Source organism: Gastrolobium bilobum, unplaced genomic scaffold (genome assembly GCF_033153095.1).
Source record: "Gastrolobium bilobum isolate Gb01-03AN ecotype WA unplaced genomic scaffold, APGP_CSIRO_Gbil_v1 utg5733, whole genome shotgun sequence".
In the NCBI taxonomy this organism is placed as follows: Eukaryota; Viridiplantae; Streptophyta; class Magnoliopsida; order Fabales; family Fabaceae; genus Gastrolobium; species Gastrolobium bilobum.
The window spans coordinates 221,404-232,221 of record NW_026897099.1 but is presented as its reverse complement, the minus strand read 5'-3'; the positions used below and the strand labels follow the sequence as shown (position 1 = coordinate 232,221).

The 10,818-nt window shown below is 35.6% G+C and overlaps 1 protein-coding gene across 1 annotated transcript; it reads right to left on the bottom strand.

The window, feature by feature from the left end:
• Nucleotides 1-5,873: 5,873 nt before the first annotated feature.
• On the bottom strand, nt 5,874-7,601 carry LOC133304142 (probable methyltransferase TCM_000336). The gene is made up of 4 exons (XM_061504112.1): nt 7,527-7,601; nt 7,026-7,430; nt 6,615-6,887; nt 5,874-6,206 (listed from the first exon to the last, which is right to left on the bottom strand). Exons 1-4 carry the CDS (start codon nt 7,599-7,601, stop codon nt 5,874-5,876), a joined length of 1,086 nt encoding a protein of 361 aa, XP_061360096.1.
• Nucleotides 7,602-10,818: the final 3,217 nt, after the last annotated feature.

Below are 10,818 nucleotides of genomic sequence, written 5' to 3'. Positions count from 1 at the left end.
CTAAATAAACTATTATGAGAAGAGATTGAAGAGTCATCAGAGGGAACCAGAGAAGCAGGGGTAGATAAGCCGGAATGGTGTGAACAACTGCCTAGCACCAGGTCGGCCATGAAAATGTTTCCTTTTTCAACAAACTGGGCACTAAGGTAAACACAATTGAAGCAAGAGTCCGGGTTCCTGATACCCGGGACAACTGACACGGCCTGAGAAGGAGGTCGAAATGGAACAGCGATGTGAGTAGAGGTGGAAGTCGCACGAAAAGGGATAGGGTTCCTACCTAAATTACGACTAGCACGTTCAGTTGAAACACCTATAGCACGACTATGGGTTTGGCTGCGCCCTCGAGTAGAGGGACGAGATGAAGACGCTCCTCTATTTCTACCGCCTCCATAGCCCCTGAGAAAGGCGGCTTGTGTTTTCTATTTGGTCCGAGGTCTACCAAACAACGAATATCTCGGACCAGGAGGTAGGCTATGTATAAACCTTTCTTCTTCCTGTGCAGCCCTTTCATTTTCCTCTACGTCAATTTCATCATTATGGCCGAAGATACGAGGGTAAGTGGGTCTCCCCCTACCGCTGAAGTTCTTCTCACTCATACTAGAAGTTTTGAATTAAGAAACAGCATAATGTAAACAATGGCAAGCAGTAGCATAGAAGCTTCATGCGAACAACGCGTAACATGCCAGTAAAATATAATCAGGCAAATAAGGAGTAAACATGCATGCTTGAAATACAGATACAGCAATGCCAGAAGCATTATAGGTCCAGAACATACCACAAAAAGAACAAGGCAAGGAACAACGCAGAAAGAAAGTAAGAACTGGAGGAAAATTACGAAGCATATCTGGAAGAAGATTGAAGAATCAAGGAGCGTTTGCAAGATAGGAGAGAAGTTCAAAGCAGGATCAGTTGAAGAAGCACATAATAAGAAAATGAGAAGAAGGGAAAATTAAAAAAATATATGACCCGCGAAACGAAAGGGCAGGGGCAAAAGAGTAAAGCTAATAGAAAGGACAGTTGAGGGACGTCCTAACAGTTACAATTAATGCGAACGACACAGGTAGGGGTAGTGGCGCACGTCGCATTGGTCAGGGGGAGCCACGTGGAAGGTAGTTACCATTACGTCAGAAGGGGAACCGTTTCTCAGAAGAACCGTTTCTCAGAAGAAGAACCGTTGTTCAAAATAAGAACTTTGGCCATTACTCGAATGGATACTTCGGCCTAAGAATGCATATCCGGATCGAAATCATTATCCAGGAGGGATGTCCCGAATAGGATTCATAACCGGAATAGTCCAAAGTATTTGACTCTTCAGGAAAAGATGAATTCGACCGAAACCGGCATAAACAAAGATGCAACACCAACGCAGAAGAAATGGAACCAGACATCCCAGCACCCTAAATACTCAGCCTACCGGGCTGGGGGAAACTATTATGGACCCGTGTGAGGCCCATATCCATTAAAGGCCCAAGCAATACAAGCCCAGAGGTAAGCACTATAAATAGGAGCTAAAGACCACAGGTATGACTGATCTCTCTTAAACCCTATTTCATTCAATCACGCAGTGCACACACACACCCCCTTTGGCTACGACCAGTATACAGTGTGTAGTGATTCGCTGCCCCCAAGATACCTAATCCATAGGTATCTAGAGAGAGCACTAAATCCAACATCAATCACTTAACCACCGAGTTAGACATCTCTGCCTCAAGTAGAACAACCTTAATGAGTGAATCAATAAATGTATGAGAAATAAAATGTAATGATAAGATAGTTACTCGTGTGTCTATTGGATGATGGTGAAGACCTTGCATATGAAAAATAGCTACAGAAGCTCAAGGCCCTATTAAGGTGAAGATTTGAGATTCGGGGAAGCGCATTTATTAGGAGAGGAAGTTAGATTAGCCCTAAAGGATGAATCAGTTAGTAAAATTATTAAAAAAAAAATAGCTGCAGAAGGGAGATGGGCCAAGCGAATAATGGGCCTAATTATAGGTCCATAATAAAAACCCCTAGCAAGATGAATCAAGATGAGGAAGTAACCTCGGTTTTCTCCTGCAGAAAACTAATTAGATATTGGACCTAGGTATATAAGTCCACAACAAGTACTGTTTTAAATTGCGAACCGTTGCATTCCTAATATTTTAGTTTCAACAATTGTAATTGTAAGAGACATAATTACAAAGGGGATTGGGCGCATCAGTCTACAAAGACCACAATATAATCATGTTCATGACACGATTGAAGTTGCAATTTAAAAGCTAGAGAACATGGGGTTGCTTTTCTTTATTAACACAAATGATTCAAGCATTCAAAAAGATGAATGTTAGGCATCATGCAAGTGAAAGTCCTATAGTAATGGGCGTTCACTACTTTGTCTCCGCAAAAGTTTCGCTTGGTTAGAAGGGCTTGTGAATGAGTAGAGTTGGACCAACTTGGGATGGTGCTAGTCACTGCCACTTTGTCTGGATCGGCTACTTTGAGTCCATCAAATCAATGCAGCTTTAGTTAGGTAATTGGATATTATATTTTATTTATTTATTTATTTTTTAAAATCATTTAGTCAAATTGTCCAAAGAAGCAATGGACTATTGACACGTGTTGTATATGGGTTGCTACATGATCCAATAACTCACTAGGACATTGACCGAAATGTTATGTTTTTTTAAAATAATGTAGCCATGAGACTGATTTTTTTTGCCAAATTGCTATAGGTTTAAAGTCGTTGGCAGTTGCAGTGAGCACGGTTTGCCACGTGGTATGTTATATGAGGCCATCAAATTCGCTCTCATTAATAGCAAATTTGGTGGTCAAACTAGTGAAACTGTTGTCAGGCAGTCCAAAACTCGCTAGAAGTAGCAGTGAGTTTAATGTTTCACATAATTTTGAAATATTTTATGATAAAATTTTGGAAGACCGTAATTTTTGACTATGGTGTTCGAATCAGATATTTTTTTTTAATTTCATATAACTATTTATGATCTATTCGCTGACAAATTTCCAGAGAATTAATTGTTAGTGTTGGAAAGTAAAAATTTAAATAATATCATTCACAAAGATAAAATATGTCAAACAAAACACAAAGAAGCATTTCTTGGGAATTTTTTTTGACCAAATCTGGGGATTTGCCAGCGCGTGGCTTCCGAAAAGTTACATGAAAAAAAAACACTTAATTCGAACACACGAATAAAAAATTATGGCCTTCTGAAATTTTATAGTAAAATTTTACCAAACTTTTGTGTCGCATGTTATCACCGTGTGGGTCTAGAAAGCCACTACCATTGACAGCGAATTCCACATTGGATGACATGTGTCTATGCTGCTGAAGTATCTCTTACTGATTTGACCACTAAACTCGCTATCAGTGGCTGAGTTTGGTGGTCTCATATAATGTGCCACGTGTCAAACCATACTTACCACAACTGCAAATGAGTTTGGAGCCATGACTATTTGGCAAATTTTTTCAGCCCCATAACATCAAGGCCTAATATCCTCCTCAGTCATTTCTGCATCCACCAGTCTTGCATAGTTCTCAAACAAACTGTTTAAGATCCTTTCTCTGAAATGGTTAGTGATCATTGATTCTTGAATGGCCCTAACTGCCATTGCAACCTTTGTACCATAGCTTTCCATGGCTTGCTCGCTCTTGTCTATCTCAACCATCTCTAACCTCTCCAACTTCAATGACCCTTCTTTCCACACCTCCTCTTCTATTTCTTCCCTTGATGGTGCATAGAAATGCACGTCATATGAATCAACCTTCTCTTGTTCTATCTCTCCCTTCAACACAAATTAAAGCCAAAAAATAAAAAAAAAGTTATAAAAAGGAGACAAAATAATTCACAATTACTTGTGTATCTATATTTTTCACTAGTACCTATGCTATCTTCATTATTAGTTGCCCAAAGTTTAGAGATAATGACACAATTAGAGCATATAAGTATATCATCTAACTACTTAATTATGACCAAATATGCATCCAAAATCGTTTTGTTGACACTATTTCAAGTCAAGCCAACTCTATTAATTAACTAGATTTTAGGATTTATAATGAAAAATAGAAATCAGTAATGGTTGAAAGATCATGTCAAGGACCATGTTGAAACTAGGGACTATAGGTACTTGTTGTGAACTTTAATTTGTCATTGTGCGTTGAATTTCAACTTATTAGTTTTTATAAATAATAATAATAATATAATGCATTTTAGAAATGTACTTGTGAGACTAAAATAACAAGATGGAATTGAAATGCAAATCAAAAGCCTGAAACTAATACTTTTTACACGTTATAAACATTTGGTCTTGCATTTATTTTGCATTTGATGAAAAATTTATTGGATACCACTTATGATTTGTCATAGGCATTGAAAAGGAAATATCGTGATATTATTGATGCATGTCATGAAATTGATTAATCTTTCAAAGCATATATTATATGCTACAGACTTTAAGACCAAGAAAGTGAATGGAACCTTTTCTTTAACAAAATTCATTATGTTGATAGTCCTCATATAGAAGATATGTTCTTATCCATAGGGTGGTCATGACTCATGGTCATGTCCAGTTCTAAGAGATTAAAAGTTACATCATTATCGAATTGATTTGCTTTATACAGTTGTGAACACTCCAGATACCACTTTAGGATCGAACCTAAAGATCATAAACTAATCTATATATAAAATTATAATACATTTTTTAATAGTAATTTAAGCTTTTAATCTATATTTTTTTAGTGACAGACACAAGATTAATTTTAAATTCAAAATTCTTTGAATTAATTATATATATCTTCTTTATAATTTTAAATATTTTTTATTTTTATTATATTTTTAAGATCGTACCTAAATTAATTATAACTATTCAATTTTTTACAATTATAAACATTCTTTCTTAATTTTTTTTAAATTTTACTTGAATTTAAAGATTTGTATAATGTATACAAAATACTTGTTAGTTATATTTAAAAAGTACTGAAATTTTTTGTTTGTTTGGCATACTTAATTCTAGATAAATAGTTTTCAACGTTTGGAAAGTAAAAATTAATTTTGTTAAGTTCTACTTATATAATTTTTGTCCCATTAATTTGATAGTTCTTAACAACTAGTTAGGGACATAATAATAATAATAAGTGTTTAATTATTTCAGTAGATAAATTAGTTTAAATTATACATGAATCACCTTTTTATTCATTCGTGCGTTTACTTATTGAGTTTGTGTTAATGTTACATGTTGCCACATCAACCCAGGATAGAGTATGCATCTCAATAAAATTTGGGAAGACTAAACCAAATGAGAGACCGATACTGAACAAATGATTATTTTTGCCACTTACATTAAAAATAACGAATTTAATGACATAGACAATCATCTTATTATTTAATGATTTTAAAGCAAAATTATATAGTGGACGAATACAATATTGTCCGAAATAGATTGATTTTGTAATTTTTCATCATTAATATTTTGTTATATATTTTAAAATTTTCAAATATATGATTAAGTTATACCGCAAGTCCTAGCTACACCACCCTAGGAAAAAAAAAGTTTATATAGACCCTCGAAGAAAGGGATAGAAAGTGAGTGGCTGCAATTTAGACACGTCTCGATATTACGAACCAAAATATCCTTTCGGAACTTATATATATTGAAAAAATATTTAATTTTAAATAAAAATAACTTTATGTCATTCTAAATAAGATATGTCATTTTAATATGTATTTGATGATTTTTTAATTTTTTCTCTAATATAAAATTAGAAAAAGAGAAAAAATTTAGGAGAAGAAATAAAAAAATCAGCAATTATATATATATATAAAAACTTTATTTAGCTAAAATAACACAATGACATTTAAAATTATAAATTTTTTTTACATTTATATTTTTTTTAGAACCAGAATGAAAGAAATGGGCTTAATATCCTCCTCAGTCATTTCTGCATCCAACAATCTTGCATAGTTCTCAAACAAATTGTTTAAAATCCTTTCTCCGAAATGGTTAGTGATCATTGATTCTTGAATGGCCCTAACTGCCATTGCAACCTTTGTACCATAGCTTTCCATGGCTTGCTCGCTCTTGTCTATCTCAACCATCTCTAACCTCTCCAACTTCAATGACCCTTCTTTCCTCAACTCCTCTTCTATTTCTTCCCTTGATGGTGCATAGAAATGCACGTCATATGAATCAACCTTCTCTTGTTCTATCTCTCCCTTCAACACAAATTAAAGCCAAAAAATAAAAAAAAGTTATAAAAAGGAGACAAAATAATTCACAATTACTTGTGTATCCATATATTTTTCACCAGTGCCTATGCTATCTCCATTATTAGTTGCCCAAAGTTTAGAGATAATGACACAATTAGAGCATATGAGTATATCATCTAACTACTTAATTATGACCAAATATGCATCCAAAATCGTTTTGTTGACATTATTTCAAGTCAAGCCAACTCTATTAATTGACTAGATTTTAGGATTTATAATGAAAAATAGAAATCAGTAATGGTGGAAAGATCATGTCAAGACCATGTTGAAACTAGGGATTATAGGTACTTGTTGAGAACTTTAATTTGTCATTGTGCGCTAATAATAATAATATAATGCATTTTAGAAATGTACCTGTGAGACTAAAATAACAAATGAACGAGAAAGAATCTCCCAGAAGAAAGAGTTGCCTCTGTCAACATGTTCTGGGCCCCTTCTTCCTAAGAAAATTAGCACCATTCTTCCCCCAACAACTAGTTCTTCTGACCTTGACCGAAGGAACAAGGAAAAGTCTTGCTGGAATTGTTGCAAGTATGCTTCTGGCACCACTGCAGGGCTTAATTCAGAAATGTAAACACAACCCTTGTTCAATGACCTTCCCTGTTCATCATAGAGAGCTGGAGGAACCTGCATGACACAAACCATCAACAACTATGACTACATATATAGTCCCAGATAAGGGTTGTAAGGGTACAAGATGAGCATGCTTAGAAAGGGAGAAGGGTATAAATGAAAAAAAAAAGAGTAGATATATTGGGCCTTCACCCTTGAAAGCCAGTGTAAACTGTGGGAGGAGTGGACAAAGTGTAGGTAACTGTTTGGAAAAAGTCTTCCATAAAATGAACCGGGGTAACCTCCCATGAAAATGGGAGGAACCCCATATTCTCTGTCTCTCATAAGTAACATGTGGAACTCTGGCAAGGCCTTGAAGATTGAGTTGAAGTCATTTGTTGGAAGATCATTAAGGTAGACACGAAACTCGGTAGAATGGTGCTTGATCTTTGGGCTTATACCTTGGATGGCTTGGAAGATATCTTTGATGACTGATAGAGTGTTGGGTCCAGAGGAACAACCCAAATCAGCAATGCCAATGCTCTTGGGAGTGGTTTCAAGGTAGAGATCCTCAACTGTTTGTATGATTATGTGCTTTACCTTATCAGATGCCTTCTTCTGTCACAATCAAAACAGATAAACATGATTAGAAAGAAAGAATTCAATTCTAAGCCATGACAAGAAAACGATCATAGGTTGAGAGAGAAAGAGAACCTGTAGTGAGGAATTCTTGGCATAGCTAGTTTTGCCAACTCCTCCAGTCATGTGGAAGACTTTCTCTACATCCATTTTTGTTGTTGTTGGAATATGCCTTTCTATCTTGTTAGTGAAGTTGTGGTCTTCTTTTAAAGGGAGATTTCAATGATGTGGCCTTTTAATTCTCTTTTTTTCTTCTTTTGTTTGCTTCGGCCTGCTCTTTAAAAAAATATGACACATTACTAATTATGGTATTTCAGAATTAACTAATTGAGTGTGTCAAAACTCACATGTCACAAGGGACAATGATTATTGTTTTGCCGATGATGCTCTTTAGAAAACAAGTCTAGCCAATCTTTAAACAAGGCGGCTAAGGGGTATTTAAGTCCTTGTAAGATACATTTGATTAATTTTTTAAAGTCCAAAAGAAACAGTCCTATTGTCTATGGGAGATTATTTAGCAAAACAGTACTTAATGTGCCTGGAAGAATTTCATGGCCTTAACCTATAAGTAGTGATTCAATATGTTTACCTTGACAAGTTATGAGGTTGTGCTCAAGCTTCCTTAATGCAAGTTTGGCGGTGGTGGTTCATCTGTTTTCTCCACTATTACACCTACAAGCGCCTCAACGAGCGAATCATTAAATGTATGAGAAATAAAATGTAATGATAAGATAGTCACTCTTGTGTCTATTGGATGAGGGTGAAGACCTTGCATATGAAAAATAGCTGCATAAGCTCAAGGCCCTAGTAAGTGAAGATTTGAGATAAGCGCATCTGTTGGGAGGAAAAATTGAATTAGTCCTAAAAAATGAACCTATTAGTAGAAATACTAAAAAAAAAAAAAACTGCAAAAGGGACATGGGCCAAGCGCATAACGGGCCTAATTATAGGTTCAAAATAAAAAGCCATAGCAAGAGGAATCAACATGAGGAAGGAACCTGGGTTTTCTCCTACAGATGTTGGACCTAGGGATATAAGTCCACAACAAGTCAACAAGTACCGTTGTAAATTGCGAACCGTTGCATTCCAAATATTTTAGTTTCAACAATTGTAATTGTAAGAGACATAATTACAAAGGGGATTGGCCGCATCAGTCTACAATGACCACAATATAATCATGTTCATGACGCGATTGACATTGCAATTTAAAAGCTAGAGAATATGGGGGTTGCTTTTCTTTATTAACACAAATGATTCAAGCATTCAAAAAGCTGAATGTTAGGCATCATGCAAGTGAAAGTCCTATAGTAGTGGGCGTTCACTAGTTTGTCTCCGCGAAAGTTTCGCTTGGTTAGAAGGGCTTGTGAATGAGTAAGAGTTGGACCAACTTGGGATAGTGCTAGTCACTGCCACTTTGTCTGGATCGGCTACTTTGAGTCCATCAAATCAATGCAGCTTTAGTTGGGTAATTGGATATTATATTTTATTAAAAAATTTATTTTATTTTAAAATCATTTAGTCAAATTGTCCAAAGAAGCAATGGGCTATTGACATGTGTTGTCTATGGGTTGCAACATGATCCAATAACTCACTGGGAAACTGACTGTACTCTTATGTTTTTTTAAAATAATATAGCCATGGGGCTCAATTTTTTTGCCAAACTGCTATAGGTTCAAATTCGCAAGCAGTTACAGTGAGCATGGTTTGTCACTGGCATGTTATATGAGGCCGTCAAATTTGCTGTCATTAATAGCAATTTTGGTCATCAAATTAGTCAAACTGTTGTCAGGCAGTCCAAAACTCACTAGAAGTAACAGTGAGTTTAATGTGTCAAGAGATTTTAAAATATTTTATTGTAAAACTTTGAAATACCATAACTTTTGATTTGGGTGTCTGTCAGATATATATTTTTTAATTTCATATAACTTTTTGAGATCTATTCGCTGACAAATTCCCAGAGGATTAATTATTATTGTTGGAAAGTAAAAATTTAAATAATATCATTCACAAAGATAAAATATGTCAAACGAGAAACAAAGAAGCTTTTTTTGGGAATTTTTTTGACCAAATCTAGGGATTTACCAGCGCGTAGCTCTCGAAAAGTTACATGAATAAAAAAAACACCTGATTCGGATAGTCGAATAAAAAATTATGACTTTCCAAAATTTTATAGTAAATTACTAAAATTTTGTGTCACGTGTCATCACCGTGTGAGTCTAGAAAACCACTACCATTGACAACAAATTCCACATTGGATGACATGTGTCTATACTTATAAGTACCCCTAACTGATTTTACCACTAAACTCGCTATCAGTGGCTGAGTTTGGTGGCCTCATGTAATGTGCCACGTGTCAAATCATACTTACCACAACTGCCAACGAGTTTGGAACCACCACAAGTTGGCAAATTTTCTCAGCCCCAAAACATCAAGGTAAATTTTTTTTAAGAATCGTGGTGCAATGGTTAAAGTCCCACTCGCTAGTTGTGGCAAAGTGTGGTTTTTAGTGGATGCTAGACATCCCCACATGCACTGCATAGATGCATGAATTTTCAAACAGGTACATAATTTGTCCTCTTCAGTGGACGAACGAAAAGAAAAAAAGGAAGAGTTTTGGGGACACTCGTTGCCAATTATTCAATGCGGAAATGCGTGTGTTGTTAGATTAGACAGACCGCAAATTTGTGAAACCAACGGTTGTTGGCAAGTACAAAGTGAAAAAATCATGTATGTGCTCAACCTGATCAAGGAAATTTTGCCGTAAAAAGGAAACCAGGCGCGCGTGACTGGGTTGGAAACTTTGGGAATGGGGTAGGGGGCCAATAAGGCACTGACTTGACACATAATCTCATGCCTTATTTAGAGAGTTAATTAAATTAGTGGAGAGCAACAATCAAGCTTTACTTATAGGTTTGTGATCATGTTTATATTAAATGCGCTGGCCAATAGGCCACTAGAGCACCTCAAAAAATTGATTTGAAACGCATGAAGCCTTTCTATTAAGTAACAGAAGTGGTGAACTAGCTATTAACCTGTATATGTTGAAGAGAGTTTCTCTGTTGACTGACTGAGTATGAAGTTTGGGTCAATAATTCACTTCCAAGGGTGTTTTACTTTTCCTCAAGGACTGTCTTATATCCACAATGACTTTTGTTTTGTGCATTTTTCAGAAAGTCCCACAAAAGTAAAGAAGTGGCAGTATCAAGACGATTAGAGACTCGCATGCGTGATTTCTTAACAGAAATGAGAAAAGACCACTGAGAAGGAATTTTAGATACGTAACGTGCTGGCATTGGGAGAGGCTTTCACAGCTGTTTGTTTTGTTTTGCTTTTTCTATCAACTTCCACTAGATGTAGAAATACGCAT

Coding starts and splice junctions, on each gene's coding strand:
- LOC133304142 (XM_061504112.1), bottom strand. CDS start 7,601: ATGGATGTAGAGAAAGTCTTCCACATGACTGGAGGAGTTGGCAAAACT. Junction 7,431..7,526: donor CCAAGAATTCCTCACTACAG/GTTCTCTTTCTC, acceptor TGATTGTGACAG/AAGAAGGCATCTGATAAGGT. Junction 6,888..7,025: donor GTTTACACTGGCTTTCAAGG/GTGAAGGCCCAA, acceptor TGTGTCATGCAG/GTTCCTCCAGCTCTCTATGA.